This window comes from Cetorhinus maximus, chromosome 19 (assembly GCF_964194155.1).
Source record: "Cetorhinus maximus chromosome 19, sCetMax3.hap1.1, whole genome shotgun sequence".
Classification (NCBI taxonomy): Eukaryota; Metazoa; Chordata; class Chondrichthyes; order Lamniformes; family Cetorhinidae; genus Cetorhinus; species Cetorhinus maximus.
The window spans coordinates 21,256,884-21,281,655 of NC_135897.1; the positions used below are offsets into that span (position 1 = coordinate 21,256,884).

The window sequence follows — 24,772 nt, forward strand, 5'->3', positions numbered from 1 at the left end:
TCTACACTGTTTGGACAGGGGCTATAATAAGCCTACCATCACTGCCATTCTAAGTCTCTGTGTTGATTTAAGTTCCCTTCATTTTATAGATATGTTGCTTATTTTTGCTTACTCTGCAATAACATATAAACATTAAGCTGATTGTTTATCTGTCCAATTTTTCTATAATATTTAACTGCATCTTCTATCCATACCGCACTTTCTGTTTTAGTCCCATCAGCAACTCTGGCAAGCTGACAATTAGTTGCAGTATCCATACTAATTTTGATTTGAAACAACAAGCACTGCTCCCCACAGTACCTCAGTTTTATATTGAGCCCTATGGCAGTGCACTTAGTATCACTCCCAATCAGGCTCTGACCCCTGCAGGGCCCCATTCAGCACTGGGCCAATCTAAGCCTCATGAGACTCCACTTGGTACCTCACCCAATCTGGCATTGTGTGGCACTGCACTCAGCCCCTCTCCCAACATGACACTGATCAAGGTGAATTCCACTCAGCATCTCCGCAAGTCTGATACTGCACCTTTCATGGGTTCTCCCATTCTTAAGCAACTTCTAAATGAGTCCCATGTTCTACTGTGGATTCCCGTGGGTTTCAGTTTCATTAGCAGTCCTACACTTGAAATTTTGTCTAAAGTTTTCTTATAGTCCAATTAGGTACATGGTAGGCTGATCCATTACTTGCGCTATCTATAATATCTTAGTAGAAGTCAAAGAAGGTTATCATCTAAGATGATCCTCTATGATTCAATATGCTGAATTTCCCTCTAGCCTGCCCCATTGAATATTCACCAGTATATTGCCTGGTACTGATGAAAGTACTCGACGATAGGGTCTGTTGTTAGGGATAGCTAAGATTTGCTGCCCTTTTTTTAATAGTTATTTGTTTATGGTGTGTGGGCTTTGCTGGCTAGACCAGCATTTATTGCCCTTGAGAAGGTGCTGATGAGCCGCCTTCTTGAACCTGCAATCCATGTGTGTAGATACACCCACATTGCTGTTAGGGAGAGAATTCCAGGATTTTCACCCAGCAACAGTGATGGAACGGTGACATAGTTTCAAGTCAGGACGGTGGCTCAGAGTTGAACTTGTAAGTGGTGGTGTTCCCATGCATCTGCTGCACTTGTCCTTCTAAGTGGTAAAGGGTTTGGAAGGTGCTGTTGAAGGAGCCTTGGTGAGTTGCTGCAGTGCATCTTGTAAATTGTACACACTGCTGCCATTGTGTGTTGGAAGTGGAGGAGAGAATGTTTAAAGTGGTGGATGGGATGCCATTGATGTGGGTTGCTTTGTCCTGGATGCTTTTGAGCTTCTTGAGTGTTGTTGGATCCAGGCAAGTGGAGAGCCTTGTGTCTTGTAGATGGTGGATAGGCTTTGGAGAGTCAGGAGGTGAGTAAATTTCCCGCCTCTGAGCTGCTCTTGTAGTCACAGTATTTTTACGGCTAGTCCAGTTCAGTTTCTGGTCAATGGTAGCCCCAGGATGTTGATGCTTCATTATTGGTGAAGTGTTTGCTGCTTCCAGTTCTATAGGACTATGCCACTGCCTAATGACCATAGTTAGAGCCTGGCAAATTCATTTGATAGAAGTGGGAATCCTGGATGAATTCCCTGTTCTAATCCAGGGATGTTAGACCAATTGTGTTTTGTCAAGTGATATCCAGCTGCCATCTGGCCTTCATGGCTCGGCTACTCGTTATTCAGGGCCAATTAAGGCTGAAGCATTCGCAACAATCTTCACCCAGAAGTGCCAAGTGGATGATCCATCTCAGCCTCCTCCAGGAGTCCCCAGCACCACAGATGCCAGTCTTTAGCCAATGTGATCACTCCACATGATATCAAGAAATGGCTGAAGGCACTGGATACTACAAAGGTTTTGGGCCTGACAATATTCCGGCAATAGTACTGAAGACTTGTGCTCCAGAATTTTCCGCGCTCCTAGCCAAGCTGTTCCGTGCAGCTGTCATCTACCCAACAATGTGGGAAATTGCCGAGGTATGTCCTGTACACAAAAAGCAGGACAAATCCAACCTGGCCAATTACTGCTCCATCAATCTACTCTTGATCATGAGTAAAGTGATGGAAGGGGTCACCAACAGTGCTATCAAGCGTGACCCGCTTAGCAATAGCCTGCTCAGTGACGCTTAGTTTGTATTCTGCACTCATCTCCTGACCTCATTACAGCCTTAGCTCAAACATAGACAAAAAAGCTAAACTCCAAAAGCTATTTGACCCAGGGAGACTGTCATCTCCATGGATCTGAAATTTTGACATTCAAAAAGTTCAGACACGTACTGGAACTTAGAATACACAGAGTTCTGACCAATCAGTAAACCCTTTATAATGTGACCATCCAAAAAGAAGTACTTTTACTTCACCCCACAACAGCATGAGAGAAAAGACCATAAAGGCTGCCTATTGATTACTAGCTAGAAATCCGTGTATTCTAAGTTCCAGTACATGTCTTAACCTTTTGAACGTCAAAATGTCAGGTCCATGGAAATGACAGTCTCCCTAGATTAAACAGCTTTTCCAATTTATACTGTACAGGTAAGAATATAATAATAAATAATATTAAAGTTTAATATTATTTAAACTTAATAATAATTGGATTGAACCAGGTTCAATCCAATTTGTTCATCATCCCTGACTCCCTGATCACATGAAATTTAAAAACCTCGTTGTTATCTTTAAATCTCTCTTAGGCTTGCCCCCACTGTATCTCTGCAATTTCCTCCAGTCCACCATCCACTTCCGCCATGCAACCCCGCTTCCCTTTCGTGGCATTCCCTTCAGTTGCCTCAGGTCTCCCCCAACCCCCCTGTCTCTAACTCTTCTCAAATTATAAGCGCACAGAATTGGAGGTTACCTTAAGACATGGCTTGGTAGTTGGTTAGATAGTAGAAAACACAGAGCAAGGGTAAAGGGAGTGTCTTCTGATTGATATGAGAGAGTGAGAGGTGATCTACTTTGGTTCCAAGAAACAGAGTTGTACAGAACCTTGGTAAGACCCCAAGGTTTTTAGTTAGTTTTGGGCACTGCCTTAGAAAAGATATATTTGCCTCGGTGGGAATGTAGTGCAAATTGAGGCTTGGCTTGGCTGGAGTTGTGTACACCATCCCTGACTCAGGCCAGGCTGCAGCTCCGAATACCCTCCATCCAGTTTGGCGCAGTTATGGATCCCAATTCCCTGAAAGCTGAGCCTGGCTCGACTGCAGATCTATATAACCTAGATCTATGGTCTAGCTGTTCAGTCTTGTCACCCCCCCTACTGACCACAGATTTCACTACCATTTCTTACCTCAGTTGTTTTCGACTTTGCGTAAACTTTGTCCATGGATTTGGCACTGGCATTTACAGCGTGCGCAAGCTCCTGCTCCATGGTGTGATGCAGCTGTGCTGTCTCCCGAATCCTGGATTGAAGGAGGAGGAGTAGGAACAATTGGAGGGGGACAAAAAAAAGAGATGGGGAATGTCAGCTAATGGAGCAGTAACAGAGTGGAAGACAAAGACCATTAGAGGAGGTTATTGGGAAACATAAAGCAGACAGGGTAGTGCAAGGCTGGCCAAACATAGCTTGCTCCACGGTGAAGACGGTAAGGAGGGTAAACTTTTTTTGACTGACTGGTTTGCTGCAAGCCAACTAAATCCAAAAGCTGACTAGAAAAAAAAACACAACAGCACAAAGCCAGAAATCAAAGGAAGAAATCTGAACTGGCTTTTGAGGTCCTAGTGGCATGAGTGAAGGCATGCTGGATGGGAGCAGCATTTTTCCCCATCAGACAAATAACTTGCGCCTCTTACTCTGTCCTCTATGACATATAGTCTGTTATACTATATTACAAGCAGTTTAACTCTGACTTCATTCTATATAACATGGGGCCCTTTATACCATATAACAGACAACTTGCACCTCTGAACAGGTTCTCTATAACATATAACCGATTGCATACCATGTAATAGACATACAGCTCTCTCACTCCCCCTTACAACATGGAGACTGCCACTGTCTGCAGAGTACAGATTACAATACTTATACCTGATTTACTGTGGAATAAAGAGCTTATGGCTCTCATTTTTCCTCCTCTATTACATTCAGCCTGTTATACTGTGCAATGTAAAGCCTCTTTTCTGCACCAAGCTGCCTTTTATTTTTAGGTTAAAGATGAGTTTAAGCAGAGAATGCAAAATGCATCCACATTTTGGTATTGTTTATGGTTCAAGGATAATTGACTCTTCCATTGTCTGGCTTCCGCCCAGTATACAGATGCTGCACTTGGTCTAGGAGTTAAGGTCTTCCTAGCCTCCTACCAGTTGTGCAGAAGTCCATCATGAAATCCCTGCATCTTGATCTCACCTGCTCTCCAGACTAAAGGAAAATGCATGGACTCAGTGAGCCAAATGGCCTCCTTCTTCGCCACAACAACTCTATGACGTTAAACCTTTAGCGGAGTAACAAATCAGAATAAGTCAGTGCCTGTGCTTGGGTTATTCACTGACACCCTTACCTGTGGATGAGCGTTCCAGCCGCTCGGCCAAACTGATTGATCTCAGCAGCTTCTTCTTCTGAAACGATCTCGGGTTGCAAGGCATGTTGGGAGGATGGGCGAGGTAGTTCACATTTTTGCTTGTCTTCCCAAGACTTGAGGGTGCTCTCAAAAGCCTGTGGCGTAAGAAGACCCAAACGTGCACACAAGATTAACAGCCCAACCTCCTGCAATATCACTTAACCAAACCCAAACTACTATTGCATAAGGACACTTAGACTGACAAAAAAAATACAGCAGGAGCCCTTGTAATACTGCTGTAGTTTCAGTCTCACACTGCTGAATAACATTGATAGTTTTGCTTTTCCAGTACTAAACAGCAGAAGATGCGTCACCGTTCAAAGGTTAATGAAATAATTCAGAAAAAAAACCCAGCATCTCGCACACAAAATAAACTTCAGGATTTATCTGACAGAAAACATCAGGGTTAAGTCAGATGTTAAAGCTTGATTACATGTGCTGGTCAGGCAGAGATCTTTAATCTAGGAATTTTAGTCAACAAATAAAGGATACATAAGCTTAGGGTGCCATTTAAATTGTAGACTGGATTGTGTTGTAATCGCTCGCAAGTATCAGCTACTCAATACAGTGGTAGTATGACCCGTGGGTTATCATTGATCTATCTCCCTTTCATCTAAAGAATGGAAAGACTGATTTATTGGTTACTTTCTGTTTTAGCCCAGCTGCATTTAAATATTACTAAGACTCTAACTGTTGCATTCTCCAGCTGGTTTCAAGGTAGTACATACCCTATCTCTGGTCAGCATCTGTGCACGGTTCTTGTGAATAATTTTGATGTAACCAGGGGGCTGGATCCAGGCTTCTCCATCCACTTGCACTGGTACTCCTTCATCACCGAGGATTGTGATCTTTACAGCACGACACTAGAAGCAGTGGCGGGGGGAAAAGTGTATTTAGGTAAAACAGGAGCCTAAATTATACCAAAAGCTGGTTCACAACTCACTGAGTCCCAGAATTTGCCCTTACGGTCTCACTGCTCCTGATAAAGAACACTTCAAACCATTTCACTCCATTGCTGTTACCCAGCAGACAGCCTGTTCCATTGGGACAGATGATTACACGGCACTTGATTTTAAAAAAAAGTACATAGGAGATTAATTAGTCTCTGAAAGAGAGTTCACTACTCTAGCTTCTACTGTGATAAGGATCACATTCAGAGCTTCATCATTCATACACATCCTGATCTTTTGTTTATTTGCTGTCAGGATATAAGTAACACTGGCAAGGCTGATTATTGCCACCTTCTAGTTGCCCCGAGAATTGCTATACCAATTCAGAAGCCATTGAGCTAATAATGCAGCATGGAACTGAATTTACACGTAGGCTAGAGCAGTTAGGGGTGGCAGGTTCTCTTCCCCAAAGGGGACAGGTGAACTGACTGGATTTTAGAACAATTCTGAAGGTTTTATGGTCATTTTATTTTCTGGTTTCAGTACACAAATTACCCCATTTACTAAATTCTATTTCCTGCACTGTAGCTCCAGTTTTCTTGGTTTCTATTTCATATTTATAGCTCTGATGGCTTTTTGTTTCAGCTTTACCCTTCAACCTGGAGCCTCTTTGCATTTCCAGTACTGTAAACTTGGAGTTTCATTGATAGCACTCTGTGCTTTGTAGGCTGTTTTGAGCCAGTAACAGGTTGATAACTCTTTGCATAAGTCGTGTTCTCTGATTGACTGCTTTTTCTGTGGCAGTTGGTTATTGTGTACATATAACATTGAGTTTACTGGTGAGAAATTAGTACGAGGAGCAGGAGACTGGTGGAATGCGAATAGCTGGGAGATGTGGAGTTTACCCTCATAAGGAGTGCAGCCTTGAGATGCAGTTACCTCAACTATATTTGAGGGGTTAAAAAACTAAGTTGCTTGTTTGATAACATTCACTGCGTAAAAGAAAACTGTTCAGTTTGGGAACCACTGAAGCCTGTGATCTGTGGTATTTGCACAATGTAAGAAGTGCTGGATGTTTATGGAATAACCCCATGAATAAAGCATCACAAAATGCCTGGGGAGTGAAGTACCAAAACCATGTAATAATAGAGGATTCCATAGTCAAGGCAATAGACAGGAACTTTATCAGCTACAAGTGAGATTCTGAATAGTATGTCACCTCCCAAATTCCAGAGCAGGAGATATTATAGAGTGGTTGTAAAGGATTTTTTTTTTAAAGAGGAAAAGAGTACTGCCAAAAGTTATATTTCATGTTAGAATGAATGATTTGGCAAGATGTGAGATCCTGCAATGGGGGCTTGAGAGTCTAGAGATAGACTGAAGAACAGAAACAACAGGGTATTGATCTTGGGATTACTTCCGTACTTCATGTTCAATGGTTTGGAATAGCAAGACTCGAGGGTAAATGTACATCACTGGAGAGATGGCACAGGAGTAAGCTATTGAGATTCATAGGGCACTGGGGCTAGTTATGAGTAGCCTGTACAGGATGGATGAATTTCTCCTGAAACCAATGCTCCTGCTGGGAGGGTAAATTGTGCTGTGGGCGAGGGAGTCAAACTAATTTGGCAGAGTGGAAGGAGAAGAAAATGAGAGGAAAAGAAAAGAAACAAAAAGTGCGGAGGGTGGTCTCTCTTACTTGAGCAATTCGATGGTGTTGCAGGTTGATAACTCGAGAGACTGCCATTTGCATACTGCCAAACACAGCCACCACCTCCAGGATCTTATCATCAAAAGAGGGAGCTGTGAAAATCTGCAACAAGAGTTAAATCGACAATGATGTTAGCATACAAGCGTAATGTGCAAATTACTCTCTGGATGCACATACTCTGACCCTGCGCTGTGCACTTCATAATGCAGCAAAAGAAACACAGTGCCTGCCATTGGATTCCTCTTTATTTAACACAAACCCCCCTTGAAGTTATACTTACATCATCTTCCTTGGTTCCGCCCCAGAAGTTAGTGCCACCAGCATAGCTGGGGATGTTTAGCACTGCAATGCCCTGCAGGCTGGGCAAGGGGATGCGCTGTCCATCACACTGCATTACAAAGTGGAAAGAAACATCAACACAGGGCAAACAGCAATATGAATATAAAACACTCTTAATATTCCCATCATGAAATGTTCTGGGTCAATACAAACAGAACTCCAGCTAAAAAAAAGAGAAAAAAGCGGTGATGTGTCTGAGCACAATCAGTCACTGTTGATAATAAGAAAAGGCAGTGCTTAAGGAGCAAAGAGTAAATAAGTACCAGTGGTCAAGGATATTGACAGACGCTTGAGAATGAAAAAGTGTTAGTCTAGTGAGTACAGCATGGTGCTTGGCACCATGGCAGTGGGTGATATACTGAGATGCATAATAAGAAGTAGGCCATTCAGCTCTTCAAGCCTTGTCCATCACTCAATTAGATCAAAACTAATCTGTATCTCAACTCCATTTATGCACCTTTGTGCCATATCTCTTGATACCCTTATCCCAAAAAAAAGCTATCGATCTCAGAACATTTCAGTTGACTCAGCATCCAGCCTTTTGGGGTGAGAGTTCCATTACCTCTTGTGTGGAAAAGTGCTTCTTGATTTCACTCCTAAATGGCCTAGCTCTGAATTTAAGATTATACTCCCTTGTTCTGATTCCCCCATTAGACTAAGCACTTTCTCTGCATTTACCCTATTGAATTAATTTATAATTTTAAACACTCTGTTCAGATCACCCTTCAACTGTCTAAACTCAAGGAATATCAACCAAATTTATGGAACTTGTCCACATAACTTAACTCTTTCGGCCCCAGTATCATTCTCTTGAATCTGCATTTTCCCCAGTTCAAGGCTCAAATATCTTTCCTGAGGTTCAATGCCAAAAACTGAACACAATACTCCAGATAGAGTCAGACATTCTGTGACTGGATAATACAGCAAGTAAGGAACTGCCTTTTCACATTATTGGATTATGTAGTACAGTAGGATTGTTATCATGCTTTCACCAATAGAACTTAAATTCAAATCTAGCCCTTGATGTTGGTATATAATTCTACTTTGTCTGCACTCTGCTAGAATCCTATATAAAATATATTTGTGCAATTCCAGTTCAGTTAATCTATATGTGAGAACAGCAAGATAAAAATTCTCAGAATCCTGCCATAAAGAATCTCATTCAGAAAGTCAACAAAAAGTGAATAATCGCTATAGGCAGTGAAAATTCATACTGATGTCATACAGAGGTTGAACCTGAGGGCAGTGTATAGGGACCTTCCCTCTGTATCTAACCCATGCTGAAACCAACTAGGAGCGCATGTTGGGACAATGGATAGTGAGCTTTACCTTCTAGTGGTACCTAACCCATAAAAGAAAGAACCTACATTTCTTCAGTCTTCATAAAGTCTCAAAGTACATCACAGCCATTGGATTAACTTAGAAGTGTAGGCACTTTGGTTCTGAAGGCAAAGGCTGCAGCCAAATTGTGCAGAACAAAATCCCATAAACAGCAATGAGATAAAATGATGTGTTAATGTGTTTTTGAACACTCTGATTGAGGAAGAAATGTTGCCCAGGACACCAGAGAACTTCCTGCTTTTTTTCAAATTATGCCAGCGAATCTTGTACATCCAGCTGAACTAGCAGATGGGGGCTTAGTTTAATATCTCATTTGAAAGCAAGCACCTTTCAGTACTACGCTGAAGATAGCCCAGATTGTGTGTTCAAGTCCCTGGAGTGGGGTTTAAACCCACAAACCCCTTGGCTCTGAACTGACAATGCTGTGACTGACCAAAGTTGATGTGGGGAGTTCTAAATGAAATAGAGGGAGCTGGATGGTATCTGACTCATGACATAACCTAGACAGAAGGCCTGATGGCAGTTCTTGGTTCCCTAGCTCTAACATCCCTTATGTTGATGCATGCAAGAGTAATTTGAAACAAATTATTTAAAAGGATGGCCAAGGACAAATGGTTAAGAGTGTGTGAAAGCAAATGAGCTGCCCACCTCTAACAGTACTTTCTGCTCCAGGTTTTTGTAGGTTCTGTGCAGCAGCTCCTTGGTTCCAAGAACCCCATACCACATCATGTTTTTTGTACGACTCCTGAGAAAAGACTATAAAAAGTTAAATACAGTTCAGGGGGGCACCAAGTATTAAAACCCAATTCTATAACTTCCCATCTGTATTGCCAGTTCATACTGAATCAGTGGGCAATATCAAACTGTAGCCATGCTGCCAGTCATGAGCAAACTAACTCTGCCGCCTGTCAATAATAACCAACTGTTCTTTGCTCAACCTCAATCATACTGTTGGTCAAAACTGAATCAAAGGCATGTGGCCAGTCAACACTGGATTCCCTGGCATGCTGCTGGACAACACTGGATTCCCTGGCATACTGGTGGTCAACACTGGATTCCCTGGCATGCTGCTGGTCAACACTGGATTCCCTGGCATGCTGCTGGTCAACACTGGATTCCCTGGCATACTTGTGGTCAACACTGGATTCCCTGGCATACTGGTGGTCAACACTGGATCCCTGACATGTTGCCACTCAATATTGGATCCCTGGCACACTGCCACTCAATACTGGACCCCTAGCACACTGCCAGTCAACACTGGATCCTAGTAATGCTGTCTTACAATACCGATCATAGAGTGGAATTGTTGGGAGGGAAACTGGTGAAGTTTGTGACTGATTAATTAGCAATAGAATCAGGATAGAGTGGATTGATGAGGGGTGGGGGGCCGGAAAGAGGAGAGGCAGGAAGCAGGAGGGAAATAGTGAAACGTAATAACAAGATAATCAGCTACAGAATCCAGGTGGAGCAAGACTGAAGGGATAAGAAAGCAGAGGTGAATGAAGGCTCCAACATAGATACACAGTAAGCGGGACTGCTGATTCTTGGATTCACAGTGTGATCAGCAATGTACGAATTTCCACATGCCCTTAGCGTGATTGCAACTGACAACTTCTGACTTCTTTTCCGATAACAATGATTACCTTCTTTTGTATTTTGAAATAAAAACTCTGGTGGGAAAGAGTTAAACCAGCAGCTTGGCCATTCTTTCAGTCCAGCACTCTATTGACAACTGGTTTTCTCACCTGCATTTTTCTGGATGTTCATCCCGTTTGTTGTTGAAATCAAGAGAAATTTTTGCATCCAATCCGATACCAAAGTAATTGTTCATTACACACTTTTCTGTGTACCCATTTCTGAAGAACAAAATAAATCAAACTCAGCCCTCAGGGTCACGAAGATTCACACAGAAAAAAATAATCCTCCACTTCAATTTGTTTTACCTTGGAAAGGTGCATTCACCAGCTCATGACCAGGCAACCGCATTATTTGCCAACAAATCGCACAAGAGAGTAGTATTCCCAACTAGAATTTGCCACGAGAAAGTTGGACTCATGCTAAGATACCTTTTGAGTCTACAGAAAATCACAACAGAGAATTGCACTCCCAACCAGAGGACTCCTCGAGAGAGAGAGAGAGAGAGAGAGAGAGAGAGAGAGAGAGAATGAGAGAGAGAGAGAGCTGGGCTCCTGATCAGCAGTTCCCTCCAGATAGCCAGCTTCTGACCAGCTGATCTGGGCTCTCCATAAGTAGGCCACAGTGGAGAGATTGGCTCCCAATGAGGAGTCGCTAGCAGACAGCTAGGCCTCCTAGGAGACCCCAGCTGAGCTGGGTTACGAATGGAAGAAAGTGTAATTTCAATCACATTTAGCAACCTTTGCATTCCAGATCCCCCTACACTGATTGCTCTCAGTGAGATTTTCAAGAAAGAGAAATGATTCTTTGAGAAATGAGGAGTGATATTGGGAGAGATGTATAGAAACAAAGTTTGGGGATAAATATAAAAGTGAAACATAATCCTAAAACAATCTAACATGGATCAGTACAACTAAGTTCAGTTTAATTTATTTTGATGTGCAAGAAGAAACCTCTGTAGCTTGCTACATAAAGCTGCACTGCAATCTGCAAAAACTTTGGTACACTTTTAGCGAGCAGATTTAAAAAGCAAACCCAGAGATGTCAGTATATATAAATATTTTCCAGTGTTTTTTTTAAAAACTTTTCTTTTTAAAATAATCTTTTTTCCTTTTCCTGACAGGCACTTTAGCAGTTGACAGAATGGGGGCATTGGCTGTTCCCTGGCAGCTGCCTTTCCCTCCTATTCCTGGCTGCCAAGGCCAACTAGGGACCACCCAGGCGGGACTGCCTCCTCCAAATCCCTTCCTGCATTACACTGTCCTGATGGGAGATACCCAGCCTATGTCTGCTGGTTATTTCATGAAGCTCAAACTGAGTGCAAGTGAACCTTTGGCCTCTCCATATCAGACTGGGAATTCGTAATGGATTTTGTTCCTGGCAATTTCTCTTGCTTTCTTGAAAGTTCTGACTTGACTGGGGTGCAGATCCAGTGGCAATGGCAGCCCTCCAGAGTCCTTCTTGCCTGATCACTCCTGTTCACCTCAACAGTGAGTTTTTGAAAAGAGCAATCAAGGGGGGCACGTAGAATGAGTTTTACTCTGTATCTAACCAGTGCTGTGTCTCACCTCGAAGTGTTCGACGGGACAGTGTAGAAGGAACTTTCTGAAGAAAGGTCCTTGACCTGAAACGTTAACTCTACTTCCCCTCCACAGATGCTGCCAGACCTGCTGAGTATTTCCAGCACTTTTTGTTTTTATTTCAGATCTCCAGCATCCACAGTATTTTGCTTTTGCTGTTCCAGAAGGAGCTTTACTCTATTCACTCTGATCAACACAAACAGTAAATCACTACAGATAAAATCTAAGTTAAACCGATGGAACGATTTGGAACCAGATCAAAACACCTGGAGTATAATGTGCAACACAAGCAAACATTTCGAGGATTAACAAAACAGGGACTGCTCACGGCACATACAGAATATCAGGTTCCGAGTTCACAGTGTCAGCATGGACAAATAACATTTTGCTGATGACAGATCCTCCAGCCAAAGAAGCAGCCAATCCAGCTCGTAAACCTGATGGGAGGTGCATAGGACAGAGAGTCAGTGGTGAAATCAACATTGTAAGCACTTGCCAGCACAAAACGGAACCAGCTACACCCCCACCTGAATAAAAGATAAGCCCCCGAGTTAACATTGCTGAGTCCAGTATGAAAGCAGTGTTCAGATCCTCAGCCCCTTCTCCCCACACTTTCTGACACACAATGTCTCAGATGATGATGCCAGGCATTGAACTGAGAAAGGAAGAGTCAAAAGACAAAATAATTTGCAGACTATTGCATGAGAATAGCAGGGGATCAGAACAATCCATTCAACATTCTCAATAACTAGGTTACATCTTTAATAATGTCGGAATGTCAAGGTTCTCTTCCTGATTTACAACTGGGGAAGACCTTGTATGAACTCTGCCTGATCATCAAAGTGATAATCTGAATCCTAGCTATACCACCTGTCCTTCTATAACACACTGAAGCAGTCAATAACTTTTTCTGTAAAGTGCAGTTATCAGCTGTCACTGTAAGGTGTAGTCAGTAACTGTAGCTGTAAAGTGCAGTGAGTAATAAGCCTAGACTATGAATGATAGTACAACATTTGTTTACAAGAGGCATCACAGATGAGCCTGCCGTACCCGCACCAAAAATTCAGATACATTAGTGCACGTTTTGCAGCAAAGATCACCGGTTAGTGATCAGCAGCTGGAATGCTGGCTGATTATCCCTCTGTAGCCCATGGATAGAGAGGCTGTTTTTCCCTCTATAGTCCAGGGATAGTGAGATTGATTTTCCCTCTGTAGCCCAGGGATTGTGAGGCTGATTGTCCCTCTGTAGTTCAGGGACAGTGATGCTGTTTCTTCCTTTGTAGCCTGGAGATAGTGAGGCTGGTTTTCCCTCTGTAGCCTAGGGGCAGTGAAATCCCCACTGCTGCTCCAGCTGAGTTTGATGCAGGAAGTGCTCTCACTCGTCGTGCGCCAGGGATTCCTGTGTCACTACTGATAATGTTTAATCTCATTACTTACTTGGGTAAAGAATCTTGGAGTTAAGCATTGGCAAGTTGTCTCGATTTCCTGTTGGAGTAGGAAGTGAGGAGGAGCTGCCAACAGATAAGCTTCCTTTACTGATCCTCCTCTCACAGGGAGACTTTGGCACTGCAGTAATGACAGGACAACAGTCGCAATTATTTTTCATTGGCTATTACAAACTGGGATACCTCATAACCATTCCGCAAGGTTTACCCACGCAACCTGGCAATCCTTAAATTGAAAAGCAGCACCCTTCAGATATGCAAAAATTCAGGAGAAACACTTGATGACCGGAACCATGAAATGATCCCAAACAAAATCTGACTGATCATCTCAATGAAGCTTAACATAAACCTTAATATGCCACCAGTTCTACTCCTTTGCAATTCCTGCATCTTATGAGCTTGTTGAAAAGCTTCCTCAGAACACAGTACAGAACAGGTGGGAGAAGAGCAGCAGCCAAGAAGAACCAAAACCAAATATTGAGAGTTGTGTTTTCAGATTCCAAGTTAGTCATTTGTATAAATGTCAAATTCTTTCTTTCCCATTTGCTTATTTTCCTGTTCTTCCCCTGCACAGTCCAGCATTCTTCAGGCAAATGGCAGATACATGAAACCAAGATCAGTGCTATTTCTGCTCCTGGGTCTCAGTCAGTTTTGCTCTCTGAACTCAATGGCATTCCCACCCTCAGATCTTCATCAGTTCCATTCCTACCCTCAGATCTTGGTCAGTTCCATTCCTACCCTCAGATCTTCATCAGTTCCATTCCTACCCTCAGATCTTGATCAGTTCCATTCCTACCTTCAGATCCTAGTCAGCTCCATTGCTACCTTCAGATCTTGGTCAGTTCCAATCCTACCCTCAAATCTTGGTCAGTTCCATTCCCACCCTCAGATCTTCATCAGTTCCATTCTTACCCTCAGATCTTGGTCAATTCCATTCCCACCCTCAGACCTTCATCAGTTCCATTCCTACCCTCAAATCTTGGTCAGTTTCATTCCCACCCTCAGATCTTGGTCAGTTCTATTCCTACCCTCAGATCTTCATCAGTTCCATTCCTACGCTCAGATCTTGGTCAGTTCCATTCTTACCCTCAGATCTTGGTCAATTCCATTCCCACCCTCAGACCTTCATCAGTTCCATTCCTACCCTCAAATCTTGGTCAGTTTCATTCCCACCCTCAGATCTTGGTCAGTTCTATTCCTACCCTCAGATCTTCATCAGTTCCATTCCTACCCTCAGATCTTGGTCAGTTCCATTCCTACCCTCAGATCTTGGTCAATTCCATTCCTACCCTCAGATCTTCATCAGTTCCATTCCTACCCTCAAATCTTGGTCAGTTTCATTCCCACCCTCAGATCTTGGTCAGTTCTATTCCCACCCTCAGATCTTCATCAGTTCCATTCCTACCCTCAGATCTTGGTCAGTTCCATTCCTACCCTCAGATCTTCATCAGTTCCATTCCTACCCTCAGATCTTGGTCAGTTCCATTCCTATCCTCACATCTTCATCAGTTCCATTCCTACCCTCAGATCTTCATCAGTTCCATTCCTACCCTCAGATCTTGGTCAGCTCCATTCCCACCCTCAGATCTTCATCAGTTCCATTCCTACCCTCAGATCTTCATCAGTTCCATTCCCACCCTCAGATCTTGGTCAGTTCCATTCCTACCCTCAGATCTTGGTCAGTTCCATTCCTACCCTCAGATCTTCATCAGTTCCATTCCTATCTTCAGGTCCTGGTCAGCTCCATTGCTACCTTCAGATCTTGGTCAATTCCAAACCCGCCCTCAGATCTTGGTCAGTTCCATTCCTATCTTCAGATCTTGGTCAGTCCCATTCCTACTCTCAGATCTTGGTCAGTGCCATTCCTACCCTCAGATCTTGGTCAATTCCATTCCTACCCTCAGATCTTCATCAGTTCCATTCCTACCCTCAAATCTTGGTCAGTTTCATTCCCACCCTCAGATCTTGGTCAGTTCTATTCCCACCCTCAGATCTTCATCAGTTCCATTCCTACCCTCAGATCTTGGTCAGTTCCATTCCTACCCTCAGATCTTCATCAGTTCCATTCCTACCCTCAGATCTTGGTCAGTTCCATTCCTATCCTCACATCTTCATCAGTTCCATTCCTACCCTCAGATCTTCATCAGTTCCATTCCTACCCTCAGATCTTGGTCAGCTCCATTCCCACCCTCAGATCTTCATCAGTTCCATTCCTACCCTCAGATCTTCATCAGTTCCATTCCCACCCTCAGATCTTGGTCAGTTCCATTCCTACCCTCAGATCTTGGTCAGTTCCATTCCTACCCTCAGATCTTCATCAGTTCCATTCCTATCTTCAGGTCCTGGTCAGCTCCATTGCTACCTTCAGATCTTGGTCAATTCCAAACCCGCCCTCAGATCTTGGTCAGTTCCATTCCTATCTTCAGATCTTGGTCAGTCCCATTCCTACTCTCAGATCTTGGTCAGTGCCATTCCTACCCTCAGATCTTGGTCAATTCCATTCCTACCCTCAGATCTTGGTCAATTCCATTCCCACCCTCAGACCTTCATCAGTTCCATTCCTACCCTCAAATCTTGGTCAGTTTCATTCCCACCCTCAGATCTTGGTCAGTTCTATTCCTACCCTCAGATCTTCATCAGTTCCATTCCTACCCTCAGATCTTGGTCAGTTCCATTCTTACCCTCAGATCTTGGTCAATTCCATTCCCACCCTCAGACCTTCATCAGTTCCATTCCTACCCTCAAATCTTGGTCAGTTTCATTCCCACCCTCAGATCTTGGTCAGTTCTATTCCTACCCTCAGATCTTCATCAGTTCCATTCCTACCCTCAGATCTTCATCAGTTCCATTCCCACCCTCAGATCTTGGTCAGTTCCATTCCTACCCTCAGATCTTGGTCAGTTCCATTCCTACCCTCAGATCTTCATCAGTTCCATTCCTATCTTCAGGTCCTGGTCAGCTCCATTGCTACCTTCAGATCTTGGTCAATTCCAAACCCGCCCTCAGATCTTGGTCAGTTCCATTCCTATCTTCAGATCTTGGTCAGTCCCATTCCTACTCTCAGATCTTGGTCAGTGCCATTCCTACCTTCAGATCTTGGTCAATTCCATTCCTACCTTCAGATTTGGTCAATTCCATTTCTATCCTCAGATTTTGGTCAGTTCCATTTCTACCTTCAGGCCTTGGTTAATGTCTGTTCTGGTCCTGTCCCACTGCCACTCCTGTTCCCACACCTCTTTCAATGTTCCACGTTATACAGGTTTCACTTACTGTCAATCCATATCCAACTCTTAAGACTTAAGGATTATGGTTCTGGGCTCTCTCTCACTTCTCTCATTCCTCTAATGATCCTCTTCTCTTGCTCTCTTTCTATCCCCTTCCCTTTTGTTTCTAGTCCCTTCTCCTTTCATTCCTCCTTTTCTCCAAATTGTGCCTTTTCTCTATTTGTCTTGGAACAGCTCCATGCTTCCCCTGAAAACCTGGAACTTTCTTTTCCAACCTGCGTGTACAAATCCATACCAGAGGCTTTTTTTGAAAAAAATCAGGAAAACCGCTAATCACTATGCCAAGTACTTCTATGCATAGATAATATCTTATCAGAAATGTCAAGGCTCAGTACCTTTCCGGTAGACCCTTCCTTTAATGTTAGAGCTATATGAGGAGTGCAGTGAGATCTTGTCTTCATTTTGGGATTCTCTCCTTTCTTCCTCAGAACAAGGACCAAAGGTATAACCTTCCTGATCCTGTGTCTGTGCATTCTGTTCATCCACAGCTAAATAGGACAGAGAGGACAAACGCTATAAATTGCAACTAATTCAATAACAAGGCTAAAGCTGACCATGAGGTTTTCACAATGACTCAATACGTGGCCAGGCTGTCTTCTTGTAGTGTATGTTACTGCTCAAACACACAAAAATGTATTAATAATTAATGTTGCATTGTTATATATTTAAAATGCTGGTTGGTTTCTGTGAAGAATTCAAGCTGCTAATACACTTATAATGTTTTAGTAATCAAAGGAAGAGATGTGGATATTACAGTGAATCATCTCTTATCTTGGTTGCTGTTAACCTTTAATTCAATAGAACTAGGGGCCTGGGGTCCACATACAAACTGGCCAGTGTGCCCAATGCTTCCCATATCAACACAAAGTCCCAGTAACTATGCACTGAGCTGCTGCTGATTTCTTACCTTTCTCTGCGTGTTCTATGATCTGTCGTATCGCCTTCTTCAAGCTATTTGCTCGTAGCATGAGTTGCTCTCTTGGTCGGAATATCTGTGGCCTGGGGGAACAGGCCGGCCTGTCCTCAGTAAGGTGGCACATCGTACTGGTTGTTTCGCCATCTTCCTGTTCTTCTGCAATTGTTGGCGGTGGGTTTGGTAAGGATGATGCCGCCTGGGATTCATCACTGAGTGTTTTAAGCAGCGAGTCCAGTTTTTCTTTTAGTACAGAGCACTACAGTTATAGGAAGAATATATCAGAATGGCTGATGAAAATATTGTGAAAATAAAGTGTAGTGGAAGTAGAAAAGTTACGCAAGCTAGATTTTATGGTATGAAGCAGCTGTTGGTAGCTGATGGTTGAGATGCAGACACTGACACAATAGTATGCACAAGGTGCTTAAGGAAATTTCCATACAGGAAATCATGGCACAATAAATGAACACATCATCATCTTTATCTTCATTTCTTTCCCGCGCCTAGTGGTGCATGAGGCAGACAAAGTACATGCTTACATCTATCTCCATAACTAATTTTTCTTGTTTTTTTCCAGGTCACTAGACCGTCGCCAGAGCTATGCTTGAGGGGCATCATTCCACATCAAACATGGCTGACCAGGAAACGCTCCTATACTTACCACCTGTCATAGGGCATATTGGAAGGGCTTACAGGTTGATAATCAACCTGTTTGGCCACGCTATGAATGCGCCTTCTGTGGCCATCAAGTCCTGAAGTGGGACTTGAACCTGGAGCTTCTGGCTCAGAGGTAGGGATGCTACCACTGTGCCACAAGACCTCCTGAACGCATCACAGGGAGGGGGAAAAAATGACACAAAGTTACACATAAGTTTTGCAGAATAAAATGGGAGACTTGGAAGTTCCTGCTGGAGAATGCTGCTCTGATATCAGAGGCATTACAAAGATCTGGTTCAACAATGATAGTTTGGCTAAATGCACAGGACTACAGATTACTTTGATAGAAAAGATAAAGTGGAAGGGTTGCCATGGTTTATATGAAAAAAATATCTTTGGAACAGAGCTGAACTTATCTAGGCCACCTGCGGATAAGGTCAGTATCTTGTGGGATGGGAGAAATGACAGGACGGGAATTAACAGTGGGCATCTGCTGGATGCTACCATATTAGGAGGGGGGGATTGGATCAGTAACACATTAGTGAGATTCAATAATTACACACTGGAACACATGGGGTGGTGTATGGCATAATTGGGTAAGGAACCTAGGTGAGCAAGGATACTACTGGACCTGATGCTAAATACCAAGAGATGGTGCAACAGATCACAGTCAGAGATTACATAATGGTGTAGCTACAAGCATAGTCTTATGATGGACAAAACAATGAGTACGATGGAAACATTCATGTTTCGGAAGGCAGATTATGAGGGTGCACTGGCAGCAGTGCTAGAAGGGAAAAGTGGCTCCTGTTTAGGAATATTCTACAGAGCACAGAACAAATGCATATCACAAAAGAAAGGAGGAAAAGGTTAACGTAAGCAAAAAAATGAAAGGATAAAGACAAGGTTGCTCATAATATATAGCTAGCATATAATAGTTAGCATAAAATAAATATAAAAAGGGAATAGAGGTTATATGGCAATAACTAAAACAGAAAATGAGGTTAGGATAGCAGAGACTACCCAGGACAAGTCAAATATTTCTAGAAAGAAATTTGCAGTGTAAAACAGTGAAACCACTAAAAGATCCTAAAGATAATATTATATTAAATGAACCAAGGACATTAAGGCCATATTGTGGATAAAAAATTAGAAGGCATTTTGAAACAGGGGAGAATGAAACATTCAGATAGGTCTAGTACAGTAAGAGGGAATCAAGTTTATGGGAGACTTTGGTGAACAAATTTACAGGGGTTCTTTGCAAAATGACAGTGATATATCTAGATTTCAGCAAAGCCCATGGTGCCCATCATTCCATAAGGTCAGAAAGCGTGGAAGTGATGGCAAGCTGGTGAGGTGAGCTGGAAATTAGTTAAACCAAGAGCTGATTGGAAAGGATCAGCATGGCAAGTGTTATAGAGATCAGTGATATAGCCATTACCGTTTACAGTGTACATAAGATTATTTGAAGCTGGCTATAGAAACAAAGCTATCTACTTTTGCAGATCACAACAAACGAAGTGGGAGGAGGTTTCAAACAATAGGTTAGAAGCCAACCAAATATAAAGGGATCTTGATTGGCGGGAAAATCAGCTGCACTGGCAAACAAAGTTCCTGCTTAGTTGTGTGGGTGTGTACCTGCGCAACCGCCTGAGAGGTATTGTGCGAGCCCTGTTTCATGTGAAGTATCACCCACTGAAAAAAAACTGATCAAACTCGAGAACAAAATTTTAAAGTGAACATTGGTGGCAAGTGCCATTTAATATGGACAAATGCTGAGTACAAAGTCCAAGGAAAAGAATAAACTGTCCACAATTGAATAGCACACTGACACTCATTGTTGGATCTCACACTTTAAGAATGGGTCACTTGGGTGACATATTGGGGGGGGGAGGGTGGTGCTGGTGCCTGTGGAACTGTATCCCAACAAGAGTCAGTGCCACCAGGAGAGAAAACTGAAGGGAAAAAGGTAAGTGGCTGACAGTGCAGCTTTCCCTGCATACCTTCCTCGCCATAGTCTCAGATTCTTCCCAGTTCTCTGTCGTCCTCTCATAAGCCTTCCCAACCCGGGCAACAAAATCTTTAACTGTTTCGCAAAGCACTCTGCAAGGAGAAAGTAGATGAACAAAGCATTGATCAGCACCTGATGTTATTCAGACTGGGCCTTGGTGTGCTTGGCCTGTGCCACACATAGGCATCCTCTCAATGGCTCTGCTGGTTTTTGTCATGCTAAACCTACCTTGACCTATCTACCCATCTGTGTATCTTTTTGTCTCTTGACTTGTGATTGACCAATACTAACCATATGACCCTCATTGGATTAGAGCAACTGGTGGGCTGCACGAGGGAATCAGAAGCCACACTCCTGGCTGCTGAAAACTGTAAGGGTTTACGGCATTCATCAGTACTTCTTGAACTTGCATTTTTGTATACATAGATATAAATGCAAGCTTTTGTTTTATTTTTATTGCATTTCATCTGACTTTGGTTGTGAAGATTAAGAAAGCTTAGCTGTTCGTGATGACAAAATAGCTGCGCACTAAAAATGTTCATTTGCATCTACTTATTTTATAAATATTTTTGGTTCCACAGAGCTTAGCAGTTGTTGCTTCAGTATACAGAAGTGTTGCTCCTCTAACTGTGAAAAAAGGCACAAATTTTATGGTCTATTTTTCAAGCAGGATATTGGAGGGAGAGGAGTTTCACCAAGATGGAGCAATGGGAAGAACAGGAAGGAATAGTTGAAACCACTCAGACTTGCAAACTTAATGCCCTAGCTAAGTCTAGGTACACGTCGTTGCATATGATACTCACTTTGCTGATGATATTACCACCGAATGCTGGTCTGATGTCAGGATTTTTGACAGGTGCGCAGCAACTGAATCCTCGTAGAATGAAATCTGCTGTACCTGAGAAAAATTGGGGCACAATGCGAGAGTTAGATCTGTCACCCTCACAATCCAGCTACTATGCACAAAGTGAAAAAGTTATTGTTTACCTCATTCAGGAACAAAGAGAAAGAACATAGGCACAAGAGTAGGCCATTCTGCACCCCCCCCCACCGCCCCCCGAGACTATTCAGCCATTCAATCTAATCTTGCTGGTATGTATCTTTTATCATTTTAAACACCTATCAAATCATTCCTTAACCATGTCAGATTTTCAGAAAAGTTCCTTATTATCACTACATACAAAACGTTCTTTAAAACCTTACCAACTGCAATATATATGGAACATAAGCCTTCTAGCTGTACAGAGATAGATTGGAGCTCTGGGGAAAGCACTTAGAGAGAACCTGTCAGTGTCGCAAACTAACTCCACCCCAAAATGAGAATTCAGCTGTGAATACAGAAATGCATTTGTGCCCTCATCGACACCATTCCATAACATTATTGGTGGGCAGTGTTTGAGGATTGACTAGATTATTATGCAACTTCACTTCCACAGTGTGTGCTTGATCCTTGCATTCCCTGACAATTATTTTTGAGATGTTGAGCTCCGTACCCATTTTGTGCAAACTCCTTACCTCTAAATCGTCGCTGAAATCCTCTGTCCCTATTGAAGATGAGGAGTGCCGTGGAACTTTTGTCTCGTAAACCATGATACCCCATCTGTAAAAATGAACATTATGATTAGATACCGCATGTAGGTTTCCCATTTTCTTAGCTGCAGTGCATCATTCTACAATGCTCTGCTCAATTATGCATTGTTATCTAACCCCTTATAACATGCACCATTCCTCTCCTCCTTGCAGCATGCACTATTTCCCCTTCCGCCCATAACATGCACAATTACCACCACCCCCCTCAATATCGTGCACTATTAACCTTCACCCAGTACCATACTCCATTACTCTTCCATTGTACAATGCACCATCACTGTCCCACCCTTACGACACATCATTACCCTTTTCCCACTAACATGCACGAATCCCAAGCTCATAGGAAGGTAAGCACTCTGCTCCAAACCTTTGCCAACTATTGGGAGTTAACCTGTGCACACTCAGTAAATAGCCTCTCACATATGCAGGAGAAATGCCCGTTACCTGGCCCTCTGTTGTTTCCTGATTGCTCCACCATCGTGCCCTCCCCTATTCCCTGAGCCGACTGGTCCGGGATAATGAACTCAAGATGCTGGATTGCTTGTCCCGGGCATCCGCAATGCTTGCTGTTGTCTCAGCCACATCCACACTGTGTTGTGATGTTTGTTATTTGTGCAGTAAACTTTCTTTCATCTTTTCTCAGTTACTGACCATTTTGGCTTCTATCACACATGTCTATAAGCTTGGTGCTGAATGTCTTATCGCCTCACCTCCTTGTCAGCATTAACCCATTCTGGGATAAAAATTCCACAAGCATCAACAAGTGTCTGAGCCTACAGAGTGTCAGCAGATTACTTGACTGTGAGAAAACATCACAGCTGTGCCCAATTCTGTCCTCACTCAACATCCACATACGTGCACTTTCCAACAGGATTGTGATCAGGAGCTGACTGCTTTTCCCCTCCCAGAGTCAAAGATGTGAAGTCATTGTGTATCCAAGTACAGAAGAAACAATGTGGTGTTGCACGATTGTGATTTAAGTGAAATCAACAGAATGGAGGGTAACAGGCTCCACATCTCGCTGGTGTAATAAAATAAAGGAAAACCACTGAATTTTTAAACAACATTCTCACCTATCCAGCATTTTTGTACTTGCTCGCTCCAGTTTCTCCAGGATTTGAGGGAGCTGTGTGTCATCATCGCAGGCCGAACCCCACCCCAGCACACGTGCCAGGTCATTGCCAGTACCCAAAGGTAGGACTCCCATCTGGCACTGAAAAAGTTTGGAAGTTATTAAAAGCAACAGGCCCAGGAGTCAGTGATTTCCTGGAACACCCACCCTCAAATGCAGCGTTCTGTACCACACCTCCCTTTAACCTCAACCTCCAATATTACACCACCTTCAAATGTAGCTTCTGAAAATAATGCAAGGAGTGAAATGTGGGGTCCAATGTTAGAATTATCTGAAACGGAATAAAAATGAAGCTGGCCTGACTGAACCAATGAAAGGATAATCAGACTGGCTCTGGATGGAGTGGGGTGATGGATCCAATCATAGAATTAGACTTGGACTCTTTTTGCATTTGGACTGATGGACCTTTTCTCATTCTGGATTTACATTTACTTGGTTATGGAACCATGACCACCAGCCAATGTTTGTTGCTATTGTGTCTCTAGCTCCATTCAAAAAGAACAAGATGATTTTTTAATAGATTTTTCTGCAGGACACTCAACACAATACCTGCTTGTGGAGATTAAGGCTATCGATTTCAGACAGCACCCATCCAACACTGCCGTCTCCACCACACACAAGGATTCGAAATGTGTCAAACTTCTGGAACAACCTCAAACTGTAAACAAAAAGACAGAATGTAAAATGACACTGCCATTTGGTCTGTATTATCTGAAAACAAACACAAGTAATGACAGTGACAAGAACCCCAAATATTGTTCCCAAACTTGGCTGCCTGCACCCTTCAATTGAATATCACTCCTATGCAGGCAACTATCGTTCCAACTATGCTTTCTTTTCTTTCTTACACAATTCTGTTTCCACTTTTCTGCATTTGTTTCTCCATCCAAAAGGCAGCTCACCACCATCTTCTCAAGGGCAATTAGGGATGGGCAATAAATGCTGGCCTAGCCAGCGACGCCCACATCCCATGGATGAATTTTAGAAAAAGCTAACCTTCGGAATGATAGAATCATAGAACAAAGCCAAGTCTTCCATGGGCACCTGCTCACTATCTTTACCTTCAATAACCCTCATCTCATCTTCTGTTTTAAATATTTCCCCTTGCTGATTTATGGCTCTGTTCGCTAATTTTGCAACTTAAGAAGTCCTTTATTTCTCACTATTACTTAATTTGTTTTAGTCAAATACCCCTGCCATCAACTTGAATCAATTATATTGTGGTCACTGCTTCCAAGAGTTTCCTCTACTTTTAGGCCATCCGCTTGCCTTGCATCCCTGCCCAGAAAAATGTCGAATACTACCTCCTTCCTCAATGAAGTAGCAAAATTCGTCCTGAGCCCATTGCAAGAAATGGCTCTCTGTTAACACAAAAATTTTACCTATCCAAGTCTATTAAAATCTCCAATTATAATATTTTATACCACCCACAATTATAACTATTATACCAAGTACAGTTTCTGCAATCATACATTATAATTCCTACAATTAGACCTCAATAATAAATCCGTCAATTGGACCTCAATGATAAATCCCACAACTAGACCTCTGCTTTAGCTCCCACAATTACAATTGTTACAACCTGCACAATTAGAACTTCCACAATGATAACTCCCATAATTTAAACTATTGCTGGGTGGTTTGCACAAGCATCTAGCCAGCTTCTGCTTCCTCACCATG

General features: G+C 42.8%; 1 protein-coding gene across 7 annotated transcripts in view; it reads right to left on the reverse strand.

Moving 5' to 3' along the window:
• Window positions 1–24,772, reverse strand: part of dgkd (diacylglycerol kinase delta) — a 125,147-nt gene that overhangs the window by 13,676 nt on the left and 86,699 nt on the right. For all 7 annotated transcript variants that reach the window (XM_078563576.1, XM_078563575.1, XM_078563578.1 and 4 more), the window contains 16 exons: window positions 23,642–23,750; window positions 23,034–23,173; window positions 21,886–21,970; window positions 21,174–21,268; window positions 20,363–20,462; window positions 17,697–17,961; window positions 17,125–17,277; window positions 13,498–13,626; window positions 12,398–12,497; window positions 10,591–10,701; window positions 9,494–9,590; window positions 7,446–7,553; window positions 7,154–7,267; window positions 5,293–5,427; window positions 4,505–4,659; window positions 3,298–3,409 (listed from right to left, as the gene is read on the reverse strand). In XM_078563576.1, coding sequence (XP_078419702.1) covers window positions 3,298–3,409; window positions 4,505–4,659; window positions 5,293–5,427; window positions 7,154–7,267; window positions 7,446–7,553; window positions 9,494–9,590; window positions 10,591–10,701; window positions 12,398–12,497; window positions 13,498–13,626; window positions 17,125–17,277; window positions 17,697–17,961; window positions 20,363–20,462; window positions 21,174–21,268; window positions 21,886–21,970; window positions 23,034–23,173; window positions 23,642–23,750 — 2,008 coding nt within the window. The remainder of the gene's footprint in view (window positions 1–3,297; window positions 3,410–4,504; window positions 4,660–5,292; window positions 5,428–7,153; window positions 7,268–7,445; window positions 7,554–9,493; window positions 9,591–10,590; window positions 10,702–12,397; window positions 12,498–13,497; window positions 13,627–17,124; window positions 17,278–17,696; window positions 17,962–20,362; window positions 20,463–21,173; window positions 21,269–21,885; window positions 21,971–23,033; window positions 23,174–23,641; window positions 23,751–24,772) is intronic.